At 48.2% G+C, this 14,882-nt stretch overlaps 1 protein-coding gene and 1 pseudogene across 1 annotated transcript; both read left to right on the plus strand.

Annotated features, from left to right (window-relative positions):
* Positions 1-2,408, plus strand: LOC123075174 (ribosomal lysine N-methyltransferase 3; the record flags this gene model as incomplete). Its single annotated transcript, XM_044497841.1, is given in 5 exon segments — positions 1-354; positions 679-875; positions 1,001-1,227; positions 1,316-1,380; positions 1,551-2,408. Coding segments are annotated over 5 exon segments (1,518 nt in total), but the record flags the coding sequence as incomplete, so codon positions are not given.
* A 9,796-nt stretch (positions 2,409-12,204) lies between these two features.
* On the plus strand, positions 12,205-13,295 carry LOC123076432 (extradiol ring-cleavage dioxygenase-like; annotated as a pseudogene).
* Positions 13,296-14,882: the final 1,587 nt, after the last annotated feature.

Consider the following 14,882-nt stretch of genomic DNA (forward strand, 5'->3'; position numbering starts at 1 on the left):
AGCTGGATGCGGGAGCACGGCGTCGTCTGCAGCGACGCGCTCCGCCTCGACGCCAGCGAGGCCGGCGGCGTCTACGTGCGCGCGCTCGCCGCGCTCCGGGAGGGCGACGTCGTTGCCACCATCCCGCGCCGCGCGTGCCTGACGCCGCGCACGTCCGGGGCCGCGGCGGCCATCAAGGACGCGCAGCTCGGCGGCACCCTCGCTCTCGCCGTCGCCGTCATGTACGAGCGCGCGCGGGGCGCCGACTCGCCGTGGCACGACTACCTCCGCCTGATCCCGGACTGCGAGCCCGTGCCGCTCGTCTGGCCCGAGGACGAGGCCGCGCGCCTCCTCGCCGGCACCGAGCTCGATAAGGTGAAACCTTCTCCTGTAGTAGGTCGCGGTGCGTATGTATCTTAGTCCGTGGTTGATGTTGCAATGCAGTAAATTCTGTGAATTTTGCGTTTATGGAGTGGATTCCTCTATGATATACTATCTTGCACTAGTTTGGTTAATTTGAGTTGCCTGAAACTGTGGCTTGTTTGCTCAAATTATTTGTCCCGTGAGCTAATTGGACAGTGTCTAATGATGTAGTCCACCATACTATGAAATCTTACCAGCCAAATTTATTGTACCATGTTCCATATCAGTCTTGTCCAAGCATAGAGATTTCTCTAAAAATGACAAATTTCTAGGCAGACAGTGAAGCAAGACAGGGAATTCCTTTGTGAGGATTGGAAAGAATGTATTGAGCCACTCATTTCTTCTGGAGAATTGGGGGTCAAGCCAGATGATCTTAGCCTGGAGAAATATTTTGCGGCTAAAAGTCTTCTTTCATCAAGGTCCTTCCGTATAGATAAATATCATGGTTCTGGAATGGTTCCCCTGGCTGACCTGTAAGCTACAATCTACCTATGTAATTTATTCATTTTACCTGCTAATGTTGCAAATGTTGCATTAGTTACATAGTAGTGGTGTAAATATTAACATGGATATGTGCCCTTCACTGTATTTGCTTCAGTTTTAATCACAAGACTGATGGCGAACATGTTCACTTCACTAAGTCAGACGCCTCAGACTCTGATGAGGAAGAAGATGGTGATGATCAAAGCAATACGGACTTACATGAAGAAGGTGACGATGATCAAAACAATGTAGAATTAGTTGAAGAAGAAGATGGCGATGATCAAAGCAATGCTTCTGCTGATGAACAGTCAACTGTTGAAAATTCCACCGCCAATCCTTCAGGTTAGTTTCATTGACATGCACATTATAACTTGTAAAAACTTGTAATTGATTGATGGAGAGTTTTGCTCATGATTATTTTTGTACTTAGGTGAAGGATCTAATGATGAAGATTTGGAAATGATTATTGTGAGAGAAGCCAATCCAGGGGATGAGGTAATGCACAGCTGGTAACTTGCCATTGATTTTGCGGTCAAGTGATTGCTCTATTTTGTTGTTTTGGGTCTCCATTAGGTTCGAGTATCAATGCAATCATTGCTCTCTGTTGCGATGAAACAATATCATACTAATAATGCAACTTCTTTTCTTCTCTCTTTGGACTCTAGGTTTATAATACATATGGTACCATGGGAAATGCTGCTTTGCTTCATCGGTATGGTTTTACAGAACTTGACAACCCCTATGACATTGTCAACATCGACTTAACACTGGTCACTAAGTGGTGCTCATCCAAGTACTCCCATCGATATGCAAAAGCAAGGGTATCATTATGGCATATGCTAGGCTATTCAGGCTGCACCAGCGAAGATGCCGAGTACTTTGAGATCTCATATGATGGAGAGCCCCAGCTTGAACTTCTAATCCTCCTTTACATCATCTTCTTGGAGCCTGAAGTTTATGACAAGTTGGTCTGTGTATCTGAGGATCTGGTTGGTGATGATGACCAGGACGATGAGCAGGATACCATCGACAGTTTTGCTAAGGTTGTCAAAGTAACAAGACCCGCCAAAAATGGGGTCGAAAAACTGCCTGATGTGAAGAAGCTACTGCAGAGTGAGGGCATTGGCTCTGCACTTGCATCCATTGCTGACATTAGGGAGAGCCTCTATGGTTCCAGCACTCTAAAAGATGACGAGGAGAAGCTCCGAGCATGCTCTCCCGTCGGCGAAAGGAGCATTTACCATTCTCTGGTGTTGCGTGTGAGTGAGAGGAAGATACTTGGCAGATTGAGGAAACATGCCTCTAGTTGGCCAAAGACCAAGAAGAGGAAGCATACCTAGTGTTTGAATTTTGTAGCCAGCAAGCAGCTGTAACTTTTTTGCCTTGTTAAGATGTGTTAGATTTTGAAATGTTAGGATCCTCGGGTTAATTTACGTCAGGCATTTGTCACTCTTCCTGTAATGGTTTGACTTGTAGTCCCTTGTTATTTTTCCCCTTATAAAGGTCAGACCATTTGAGATGCACCCTTAGAGTTTCAGTAGTTGAGACATGCCAGTTTGTGATGCTATGTTTACCTTGATTTAAGGTTATATTGATTCTATTCCTTTTAGTGGCTTTGTTATGTCACTACTTGCACAATCCCACGAGTCCCAGGACATGACCAGCAACCAGACCGTGGCTACTCCAAAGGCCAACCCAACAAACTCTGAACAGGCCACCAGATCATATATATTTTTTGAAAGGGAGACAAAACATTTGCCCCATCCATTAATTAAGAAGAAGAATAGAGTTTGTTTTACACGCAACAACGATTGTAAAAAATGTGTTACCCTCTCAGCATCAATTGACCCAATGTTTTCACGCCTGCAATAACCCAAGCCGCATGGCTCTAAATAGTCCAACAGATAGCATGGAAGAGATGACATCACCTTTCTATTTGAAATGTTGTTGCTCGGCATGTTGCACCACCAATCTTTAAGCGAGGGGTGCGTCATCCACGTCGAAGTGTCAATGACATGGGCTAGGTTTGGTTTGCCTTTCAATGAGCGTGACAAAGACCTTTTTGCTGCTGCCACGATCGTCTTCATTGGCAATGGTGCGAAGGCCCTTTTCTAGGAGTCTTCTTGGCTGAATGCGCCTGAGTCCCAAAGATATTGCCCCCAAGATTTTTTAGTGCTCCAAGAAGAGAAACTCCTTGGTTCAAATGGCCTTGCATAAAAACTTCTGGGTGAGCCAGATCAACACCCAACAGGGCCTCATGCTTGCGCACATAAAACAATTTGCCTCTCTTCGGGAGAAGCTTAGCTCCGTACAGTTAGTCCCGGACGTCCCTGACACGATACTGAAGCTCACCTCGGATGGTATGTATTCCGCGTCCTCGGCCTACAAAGCTTAGTTTGAGGGGCACACCACTTCGACCTTGTACGCTGCCGTCTGGAAAGTTTGGGCGCCTCCGAAATGCAAACTCTTTTGCGTGGCTTGTGATGCAAAACAAAGTTTGGACTGCGGATAGGTTTGAGCGCCGAGGATGGCCCAACCGCAGCCTTTGTCCTCGTTGTAAGCAAGCCCAAGAGATTTTGACACATGTACTCTGTCACTGCCGTTTCTCGGTGAGGGTTTGGTGTTGCATTGTGGACTGGCTTGGCTTCCTAGAGGTCCAACCTGGGAATGGAGCATGATGGTTAGCGTCAATGAGTGACGGGTCCAAGCCAGAGGACAACCGAGGAAGGCCATATCATCCATGCTAATGTTGATCTCCTTGGAGCTTTGGAAGGAGCGCGACACAAGGGTCTTCCGTAACACTGGGACGTCCTGTCTTGATGCATCTATATCTATACTACTATTAAACAATCAAACTAATTCTTTCTTAAAGCCACACAACAGATGTATCCAGGTTGATTAGCACCGTTAGATTAAACTCACTGAATAAAACCTAATGGTTATGATTAATTTAATCCCGAGTCAAATGTGTACGTATCAATTTAGAATGACTGAACGCACTCCACCCGCGGAGTAAAATTCCACGCACCGGCTCACGCTAATCCCATGCATCAATCACGCTAATCCCTGCATGCCAATTTCTCCCCTACCAAAACTCCCTACCACTAGCGTCCCACAGGAGGCACGCACGCCGGCGTATGGAGCCATCACCAACCGCTCCTCCGCTCCTCTCGCTCTCCAACGCCCACGCGATGCCGCCTGGATCGGAGGAATCGGAGGTCACCGCTCCGCCATGTTCCGTTCAGGAGCCGAAACAACAAGCACCGATGGCCGCTCCGCAACCGGAGGCCAACAGAGATGAGCCACACATCCGGAGGGGCGGTTGTTCTTGTTCATATGATGCGAGCGAGTTTCCTGTCGGTCCGTGCGTCAATCAAGCGACTCCTTGATATTTATCATGTTTCTTTTGGGTGATGTCCAGGTGCCGCATGAACGGCAGGGGAGCTGAAGGCCGCCGGCGCCGGCCGCCCCGGTGTGAGAGGAAACAGGCGGGTTCTCGGGGACATCCTCAACGTCATCCACGGCCCACGTCCTCGACGAGTAAGGAAATCAGCACAATGATCGATTACCCGATCGGTTCCAGACCACCGGGCGCGCTCCCCTCACAAGGGTCGAACCTCGCGGCGGCGGGCGGTGGCGGCAGCTCCGCCGTCCTGGTCCGCTCGCCTCATCGTCCCATCCGGCTTTGAGGTCACTGCGTCCGGCCGTCGGTCCCCCGCGAACAACATCATCCACGTCCTCACCGACGCGCAGGGTTCAACATGGCGCTCGAGACCTCCAGCGTCGCGGATGACTTCGAGGCCGACGAGCGCCGCGCCGGCATCACCATCTTCGTCCCCATCGACGACGCCTTCGCCGGCCTCCCTCCCGGTGCTGCGATTCTACGTGCTGCACTCCTACTACCGGCTCGGCTCCCTCGAGTCCATCAAGAACCCCGTCCAGCCCACGTTCGCCATCGAGTGCACCGTGGCCGGCTGCTTCGTGCCTCCAGTTCTAGGTGGAGCAAACATAAATGCCGTGGTCGATGGCGACGGAGCCGTTGAATCGTGTGATGTTGAGCCTGAAGCAGCCGGGCTCTGCAATCGTGACGCTGGACGCTGCAGAGGAGAGGACGTCATAGCCGGAGTTCGAGTTCAAGACGCAGAGGAGAGGACGCCATAGCCCAAGTTGAAGACGCAGAGCAGAGGACGAGACGATTCGGAGGAGCCAGAGTTAACCACGCCGACGGCAGCGATCCAAGCATCTTGCGACAGTGGAAGAAGGTGGGAACCACATGATCACTGCAATGCTTTGCTATTTACCATTTCCAGGTTGATGAAGCTCCCAGGTGATTGGTAATGCATGCCAATTACTATTTGCAGGTTAGGTAATTTCACTAATTGTAATAGAAATGGTACTTTTTGTTTGTCAGTTTAAATTTTACTCATCTGTAACTGAAATTGAAGCTGTTGTATCAGGTGACAGCTGGTGAGCCGGATCGACAATGGATTGATTAGTGTTACCATCCTTTGGTTCTGAAGCAATTCGTGAGGCGTCTCCGACCAGAACAATCTGGTGCCTACCAAGTATTGTCTACCGAGATGCCATGTTACTAGACAAGTATAAACACTAGGATTATCCCCAGTCATGTGTTGCAGCTTCTACCATGATCCACTGAACCAAAATTAACCATGTTACTAGGCAAGTATAAACACTGGGATTATCTCCAGTCATGTGTTGCAGCTTCTACCATGTTCCAGTGAACCAAAATGAGCACAATCATTAATGGATGATACTTTCATAGATCAATAATTTATGTCCTTGGTTCTGCACTGATTTAGTCATATTCCTTTTTTCTAATAGCAATCCCAACTTTTCAGCTGAGCCCCACTGCATTTTTATCCCGAATCTCCTGTAACGTCCCAAGACCGACGCTCCAAACGCCTTCCATATATTTCGTGTTCGGCAAGTGTTTTATTTGTGTGTTGCATTCATCATCGCATTATTTGCATTGAATCGGCACTTCGTTGCCGTCATGTTTTAAAACTTGCATTCGCTCGTCGTTGATGTTTCTCCCTTTGCCTTCATCACCTTCCCTTGGATCGCCTTGCCTGCGTTGACCGTTCCAGACCAATCGGGTTTTCGCTTCCCTCTTGACCATGACCGCCTAACCCCTCTTTGCGCAGAGCATCGACCCCTCGCCCGTGTCCGAAACTTCCCCGAACCCGAACCGGACTGTTGTTACCGTTGGGTCCGGATCATCCCCAAACATCTATAAAACATCACCGTTTTCCTTGTTGGTCGCTCTAGCATTTTATTCTCGACAGCCCGATTATGATCGGAGGGACGAGATGGCCCCTAGCCTAACCCACTCGCTATATATACTAGTCTAACCCGAGACCAAATCCCTAATTTCTAGGGATCCTCCCTAGCCGCGCCGCCACCCACTCAGCATCTTCCTCGGGATCCTCCAGATCCACCGAACTAGCCACCCTCTCCTCGATCCAAAATCCCCCCTCGCTTTCAGCACCAGGCCAACCACTGCTCGCAGCCGCCTCCCCTCCCGGCTCCCGTGCGTGTCCAGCACCAAAGGAGAGGCTTCCTCGATCCTCTCCCGAGCAGGTGCTCGCCCGGAGTCCCTTCCCCGCGCCGCCGTTCGTCCACGCCTCCAGCGCCCGTGCTGCCTCTCCTTGCCTCACCGCCGGTGACTGGCCCGCATGGTCCAGGCCTCTTCCCCTGCCATCTCCCTCCTCCCTTCCTCTTCTTCCCTCGTTCCTCACCTCCCTCTCTCTCTGCTTGCAACAGATCGAGGCATGGCGCCGCCCCAAGCTCTTCCCCGACGCCATGGATGGGCGCACACATCGGCGAGCTCCCCAGCTGCCGGATCCGGTGCCTAGGACCTTCCCTGCGCCCGCACCCGTCGTCCACCGCGCCCAGCAGAACTCGAGCCCCTGCGCTGCTCCTCCTCTGCCCATGCGCCCGAGCTTTCCCCGAGTCTCCTCGCAGGAGTAGCAGCAGCAGCCGGCGACCGGCGCCTCCGCCTCACCATCGGTGACCCCAGGACCGTCGCCTTCTTCTCCCCGTCTCTCCCTTCCTTCCCATGCGTCTCTCTCTCTCTCTCTTCTCTGCCCAGGAGCAGGAACCATGCCTTGGACACCAAGCTCTGCCGCTGCCGTCCCATGCGCGCCGCCGTCCAGATCCGCCGGGTTCCCTGCTGAGGCGAACCGGATCTGACCGTTCCGGCCGCTTCCCGCCGACCCCGTCGCCAGGAGCCCGCGACAAGTCCACCGCCGTCGTACTGCTTCACGGAGACGAGGACGAACACAAGCCCCTGCCTCCTCGCCCGCTTCGTCCAACTGCGCGCGTTGACCAGCGCCAGGCCCAGCGCCCCCTTCCGGCCTCACCTCACCGCAATTCTGGGCCTTGGCCCATGGTGAGCAGCCCAGCCGCCTCAGTGCACTTTTCAATTCAGCCCGATGTGTTTTTTTCCTGCTGCGAATTTAGACATTATCCAGCAGTTTACAGTTTTACAGAAAACCCCCTTTTCTTCATGCATTTAATAACTAATAAACCGTGCATCGGATTAAAATGATTTAAACATGTAAAATGCTTAGAATTTTGTGTAGTTTAATAATATGCCACTTTCACCCATGTTAAAATTGTTTAAAATGTTGTTTGATTAAATTTGCTCGAACAATATGTTAAAATGATTTATTTCATAACTAAATAACCGTAACTCCAATTTAAATGTTCTTTATATGTAAATGGGGTAGAAAAATGCCAAGTTTAACATGTTGCACTTTATTTTCATGTTTAACAACAATAAAATAAGGTTTTAGGAAGAACAGTACCAATTCCAAAATATGCATATGAGGTTTTTCCGGAATTATTGTTTGTTGTTCCGGCCTTATTTTAAGCTTGTCTAAATAGTTAGTTTACTTATGCTTCACCTCTTGCCATGTTAACCAACATTTAATATTGTTGGGTACATAAACGAGAGAGAACTAAATAATTGATGTGGTGTTTCGTCAATATGCAACTCGTTGCATATTGAGCTCCATTTAATTTGTAGTATTGTTTGTGCACCTCGCCATGCCATGCCTCTTTAAACCGGACATGCATCATACTTGGTTGTGCATCATGACATGTGTATGTGGTGGTTGTTTACTATGTTGTTTGTTTCTTTCCGGGTTGCTTCTCTCGTTAGCTTTGGTTTCATTCCGGAGTTGTGAGGATTCGTTCGACCACGTCCGCTTGTCTTCTTCATGGACTCGTTCTTCTTCCTTGCGGGATCTCAGGCAAGATGACCATACCCTCGAAATCACTTCTATCTTTGCTTTGCTAGTTGTTCGCTCTATTGCTATGCCGCGCTACCTACCACTTGCTATATCATGCCTCCCAAATTGCCATGTCAAGCTTCTAACCATCCTTTCCTAGCAAACCGTTGTTTGGCTAAGTTACCGCTTTTGCTCAGCCCTTCTTATAGCGTTGCTAGTTGCAGGTGAAGTTGAAGTTGGTTCCATGTTGGAACATGGATATTTTGGAATATCACAATATCTCTTATTTAATTAATGCATCTATATACTTGGTAAAGGGTGGAAGGCTCGGCCTTATGCCTGGTGTTTTGTTCCACTCTTGCCGCCCTAGTTTCCGTCATACCGGTGTTATGTTCCTTGATTTTGCGTTCCTTACGCGGTTGGGTGATTTATGGGACCCCCTTGACAGTTCGCTTTGAATAAAACTCCTCCAGCAAGGCCCAACCTTGGTTTTACCATTTGCTACCACCTATCCCCTTTTCCCTTGGGTTCTGCAGACTCAAGGGTCATCTTTATTTTAGACCCCCCGGGCCAGTGCTCCTTCGAGTGTTGGTCCGAACCGAGCAGCCTGCGGGGCCACCTCGGGGAAACTCGAGGTCTGGTTTTACTCGTAGCTTGACTTATCCGGTGTGCCCTGAGAACGAGATATGTGCAGCTCCTATCGGGATTTGTCGGCAAATCGGGCGGCTTTGCTGGTCTTGTTTTACCATTGTCGAAATGTCTTGTAAACCGGGATTCCGAGACTGATCGGGTCTTCCCGGGAGAAGGAATATCCTTTGTTGACCGTGAGAGCTTATAATGGGCTAAGTTGGGACACCCCTGCAGGGTAGTATCTTTCGAAAGCCGTGTCCGCGGTTATGTGGCAGATGGGAATTTGTTAATGTCCGGTTGTAGAGAACTTGACACTTGACCTTAATTAAAATACATCGAGTTCAAGATCACTTCTTGATCATTACTAGTTGACGACCGTTCCGTTGCTCCTCTTCTCGCTCTTATTTGCGTATGTTAGCCACCATATATGCTTAGTGCCTGCTGCAGCTCCACCTCATTACACCATCCTTTCCTATAAGCTTAAATAGTCTTGATCTCGCGGGTGTGAGATTGCTGAGTCCTCGTGACTCACAGATACTTCCAAACAGTTGCAGGTGCCGATAATACCGGTGCAGGTGACGCAAGTGACCTCAAGTGGGAGCTCGATGAAGATCTTGTTCGTTGTGTTCGTTTCTTTCCATGTTGATCAGTAGTGGGGCCCAGTTGGGACGATCAGGGATCTAGCAGTTGGGTTGTCTTCTTTTCTTTTGGTTCCGTAGTCGGACCTATGTGTGTATCTTGAATGATGTATGATTTTATTTATGTATTGTGTGAAGTGGCGATTGTAAGCCAACTCTTTATCCCATTCTTGTTCATTACATGGGATTGTGTGAAGATGACCCTTCTTGCGACAAAACCATAATGCGGTTATGCCTCTAAGTCGTGCCTCGACACGTGGGAGATATAGCCGCATCGTGGGTGTTACATCTCCATCATCGATTATTTGTTCAAAGATTTATTGCATTTATGGGAAAAAAATCACTCCATTTTAATTCTATTAACCATAGATTAATCCACTTAACAACATCCCAAGCTGAAACTGTTGCGGTTTGGTCTGGGACTAGAGTCCCATTTTTTGTTCACAATGGATTCATTGATTATTACTTCTGTTCCACAGTTTCAGTTCATTGTTAACATGTCACCTCCCCCCCCTCCCCTCCCCTCCCCAACCCCCACCCAACGGAGCGGAGGGCGAGTGAACGACATGGACTTGGCTATCTGGAAGCCACCGCCATCCCACTATATGTGAGGACCGCCCTACGCTCAAGCAACGAGTTACGGCATGGATGGAGTGCAGGACGAAGTTCAGGTAATTATTTGGCAATGCAAAATGAGTAGGTTTGTTATGTTGACCTGGCTTCCATTTCTCACATTGCTGTCTTTGACAACATATTTGGACGCTGCATGAATATAGAAGTGATGGTCAGAGTAATTGTGTGGAGAAATAGAGTTACATTGGTTTTTCTGTGTCCAAACCCTCTTATAACATTCGGTGATATTGTAGGATGATGGGTAAAATTGGAGCTCTGATTAGTTCCGGGTTTTAGAATTGATATTTATAATATGCATAGTGCATTTTCTACATTATATTGGCATGTGACATATATATACAAAATCATGCCTTCTTCACGAGACGTGCATTGCACATGCATGCTTACTTATATATACAAAATCTTGTTCTGCTACTTATAAGTCATAACTCGATTTCAGGTCGTGTCTTCCTTTGTTTCACAACAGTTTAAACTTTGTGGCATTGCTTCTTTTGTTGACATTTATTAGGTTGATGTACCGTTCTCTTCTTTATATATTTATACAAGGAGTTCTCCTCCATGTTCTTGGAAAAAAGGAAACGATTTTTCGCTGCATTCGAGAATTGCATTTTAAAGTAAACTTTCAGCCATTATTTTTAAGCAGAAATTCAGTGATCACTATGCAAACAATTTCTCTGTTTTTAATAATCTTGCAGGACAACAGAGAACAGATGACACATTGGTCACATCCCCGGTAAATGTGTCAATCATACTAAATCGTCGATGGTTTCTAATTTCGGATATTGAAAAATGCTAATATATCTCAAGTAATATGAGAGTATTGATTAACCCATTTTCTGTTTCTAAGCTATCTTTATTTTTCATAGCTACTTTGGTGTTTTGTTTGGCAGAGAAGATGGTTTCAAAACAGAGAGTTGTTGTTTCGAAGTTATCTGTAAAGGTAATTCATATATATCATAAGTTCATTAACATACTTACTTCATATGAACATTATTCTTTTACTTCATTAACATATGGGCCAATATGTTCGCACCATACCCTCAGGGCCATTACCTTGACTGTCCATTCTAGATTAATTAAGCTCCAAGGCACTTGGTCAATCCTATTGGGACGCACTGGTACTTACTTTCTGATGAAGTCGAATCAGCTATTTTATTTTTATTTTTGAAGCACCAACTTAATCTCCTGACAACTGTAAAAAACAAATTGCAAGTACATCTGATGCAGATTGCCACTCTACTAGAGGAGAACTGGGCAAAGGTAAATGTTGCTGCTCCTTTTTGGCAAAATAATGACCAAAACTGATTGATGTTAGTGATCACAATCACAAAGAGATGCCACTCTGAACATCTGAACATCTAAACATCTAGAGATGCCACGACATGGTGGAACCCGATGTCCAAGGGTGCATAATCAGTCTCCGGCTTGTGAGGACGTCCTTGTTTCTCGCATTGTTTTGTAATCTGATAATGCTTATGTTCTCAATATCTTCAATGGCAAGACCAGATTTTTCAGTGCCGCATCTAGCACATCTATGAAGACATTAGCCATCTGCATACCTGGTTGCCTGATTTTACTTTAAATGGAGTTGTGTGTGTGAGGAATAGAGTAATAAATTTATACATGTGGCGTTGGTAAGAAATTTAGGTGTTCGTAAACTTGGTGAGACTATCTTAATGACAAATAGAGGGGACAAACTATAGCCGTCCTTATCCCCTTAGAGGGAGAGGTTAGGATAGAACAAACCATGTCTTCTTCACGAGACGTGCATTGCACGTGCATACTTACTAGTAACATCAAAGAGAAAATTAGTTTATGGGTGCTTGCGGACGCTAAACATTTGGGTTTTATAATCTTGCCCTTTGTTAAGCATTGTTTCAAACTTTTCTCTCTTAATTAATGAAATGACAAACCTTTTACCTTGTTTGAAAAAACAATTGCATGGACGCCAAGCCAACCCACTCACTCGATAGACTACAGACGGCGGAAAAGGTCACATCCACGTCCGACGTGGCAACGCGAAACACGAGCATGATGACTAGAAAAGAGGCGAACAACTGCGAGCTCGCGGCGTGCATATTAAGGGATCGAAGTCACTGCTGGTGATCGGGCAGAGCCAAAGCCGCCGGGGCCGGGAGGAGCGACGGCGCCCGCCGACAGCCATGGACACCTTCTTCCTGTCGCACGGCTCGCCCTTGCTGTCCATCGACGAGACGATCCCGGCGCAGAGCTTCTTCAGGTCGTGGCTGCCAGCGGCCGTCGCGGGACCGGAGCCGCCGCGCGCCATCCTGGTGGTGTCGGCGCACTGGGAGACGGACTCCCCGGCCGTCAGCGTCATCCGCGGCAAGCCGGCAACAACGACACCATCCAGCATCCACGACTTCGGCGGCTTCCCCGAGCCCATGTACCAGGTCCGTCCGCCCGCGCGACCCCTCCCGTTTTCCTTCCATTGGGACGTCGTCCTGAGGAACGAGGACTGAATTGGATTGGATGGAGTAGTACTAGAGGAAAGATGCCAGAATGGGATGTCAGCTGAACCAACTGAATAAACTGTTGGACCATCCAGCTGAAGTATCCTGCGCCCGGCGCTCCTGATCTGGCCAAGAGAACGAAAGAGCTCCTGGAGCAGGCCGGGTTCGGGCCGGTAAGCGAGGACCACGGCCGCGGGCTCGACCATGGCGCGTGGGTGCCCCTCATGTTCATGTACCCTGAGGCTAACATCCATCCCGGTGTGCCCGCTCTCCGTGCAGACCCACCGCGACGGCACCTACCACTATAACCTCGGCAAGGCGCTGGCGCCCCTCAGGGGCGAAGGCGTCCTCGTCCTCGGCTCCGGCAGCGCGACGCACAACCTCGGCAAGATGGGGCGCGACGACGAGCCGGTGCCGCAGTGGGCCTCCGACTTCGACGCCTGGCTCAGGGACTCGCTTCTCGCCGGGAGGTAATGCTGAGCTGGTGAGTGGTGACCACGGCCACGACGGACTTGCAAAGCGATCGCCTCGTGATCGTGACAGTTCTTCTCCTTCTCCTGCTTGTCATGGCCGCCAGGTACGACGACGTGAACCGCTACCAGGAGGAGGCGCCGCACGCCAAGACGGCGCACCCGTCGCCGGAGCATTTCTACCCGCTGCACGTCGCGCTCGGCGCTACCGGGGACGAGCCCAAGGCGGAGCTCATCCACCATAGCTGGGCCGAAGCCAACATGTCGTACGCCTCGTACCGTTTCACCACGAAAAGACTAGGACTGGACTGACGGCCGTGATCGAGCTTTGCCACACTGGTACGTCCACCCTACGTTGCATCTGGAAATCGGAATGCAAGGTGTTCCAGCTCAAAAAAAAAACGTCCATCCTGGGCTCACGCGTAGCAGTTGGTTTGTAATAAGAGAGACCCGGTAAAGAAGGAATGAACGTTGCATACTGGTCAGTGTGAGACAAGCGTTTGACTTCAGAGTGAAGCGAGGACGAGCTCGGGTCGGTGGCGTGAGGATGTGCTAGAGGTCGTGAGAGCGGAGTCAGTGCTGAAATGCTACTGAACTTCCCCTAAGTCGGTGATGCTTGAATTGAAAACCGTAGTTTGTCTAATGTATCAAACAGAAGACCTTGACTTGTGAAATCTTGAACCACGTATTTTTTTTCTGTTGTAACGCATGAGCCATTTTGTTAGTGCAATATTAAAATATGCATCATCTTAGATCTAGTGGGACTGATTTGGCAATGTAAATATTTTTTCCCTGATAAAGTATGTGGGACCTTGAAAGATTTCTTAGAAGAAAGATACCCCACGTCCTCAATGAACAGGGGTCTCGCACCGAACCCATTTTCATTGAAAACGAAAGCAAGCATACAAGGTTCAACATAGTCAAAGAGATAGGCAGCAGCCCAGCTTCATATGTCTGCTGTCAATGGTAGTGTGGAAATTAAGGATAGCTACAACTTCAAATATAGGGCAAATATTACAAATTCATGGCAGCTTAGCCTACATATTTCATCCGGAGAACACGACATGGATACCATCACTGTTTCTTGGATTCTTCAAAATGAATTCGAGTGAGCTTCTCGCGCCATGTTAGCATCTCCGGTCGCAGCTTCCTAGAAAGGAACACATCACATACCCTTGCATCTTATCAGTCTGCCCCCAATGCCAGCGACACCATCAATTTCTTTAATAGCATGTCTCGGTACCAACCTAGACCCCCTCCAAGGAGATCCTTGAAAGGTTTTGTCCAAATTTTCAAGTATTGAATGATCAAGCCCAAAAACTGCTTCAGGAGCAGCGATCAACGCAACGACATGTTTTGCAGTTTCACAATCGCCACATGACTACAGAGAAGCTACACTCAAATGCATGAACTTCTTATTGCACATCCAATGTCTAGGTAAGGACTCGGAATAAAAATTGTTTACCCAAAGATTGCGCCGATGTTCCCTCAGCTAGGTCACCCGAGCAAACTATCGTTCCCTATGGGAGGTACCCAAGCGAACACTGCGATTTGGGAGTATTCCCTCAAAACCCAACTCCAACGAATGCTCAAAAATTTTCATGCTAAAATAGATATATTTGACATGCCACCGTGTGAAGATTTTCCATGTTGTAAAGAAAAGGATGTCGTGCTACAAGAAAGATTGTCAGGAATTCGTCATGCTGCAAGCTGAGTAATTGACATGCGTTTTTAGAGATTTTCCATGATCCAACATGGAGAATTGCCAGCCTAAAAAGAGTGAAGTTTCCAATTTGTTCAGGAGTTTCCATGTTGGATGCTACTTGCAATAGGTGTTGTAAATTGCCATGTGTAGGTGTTGTAAATTGGACTAAAACCTTTTGCATATAGGGCACCTAT

Source organism: Triticum aestivum, chromosome 3D, assembly GCF_018294505.1.
Source record: "Triticum aestivum cultivar Chinese Spring chromosome 3D, IWGSC CS RefSeq v2.1, whole genome shotgun sequence".
Lineage (NCBI taxonomy): Eukaryota > Viridiplantae > Streptophyta > Magnoliopsida > Poales > Poaceae > Triticum > Triticum aestivum.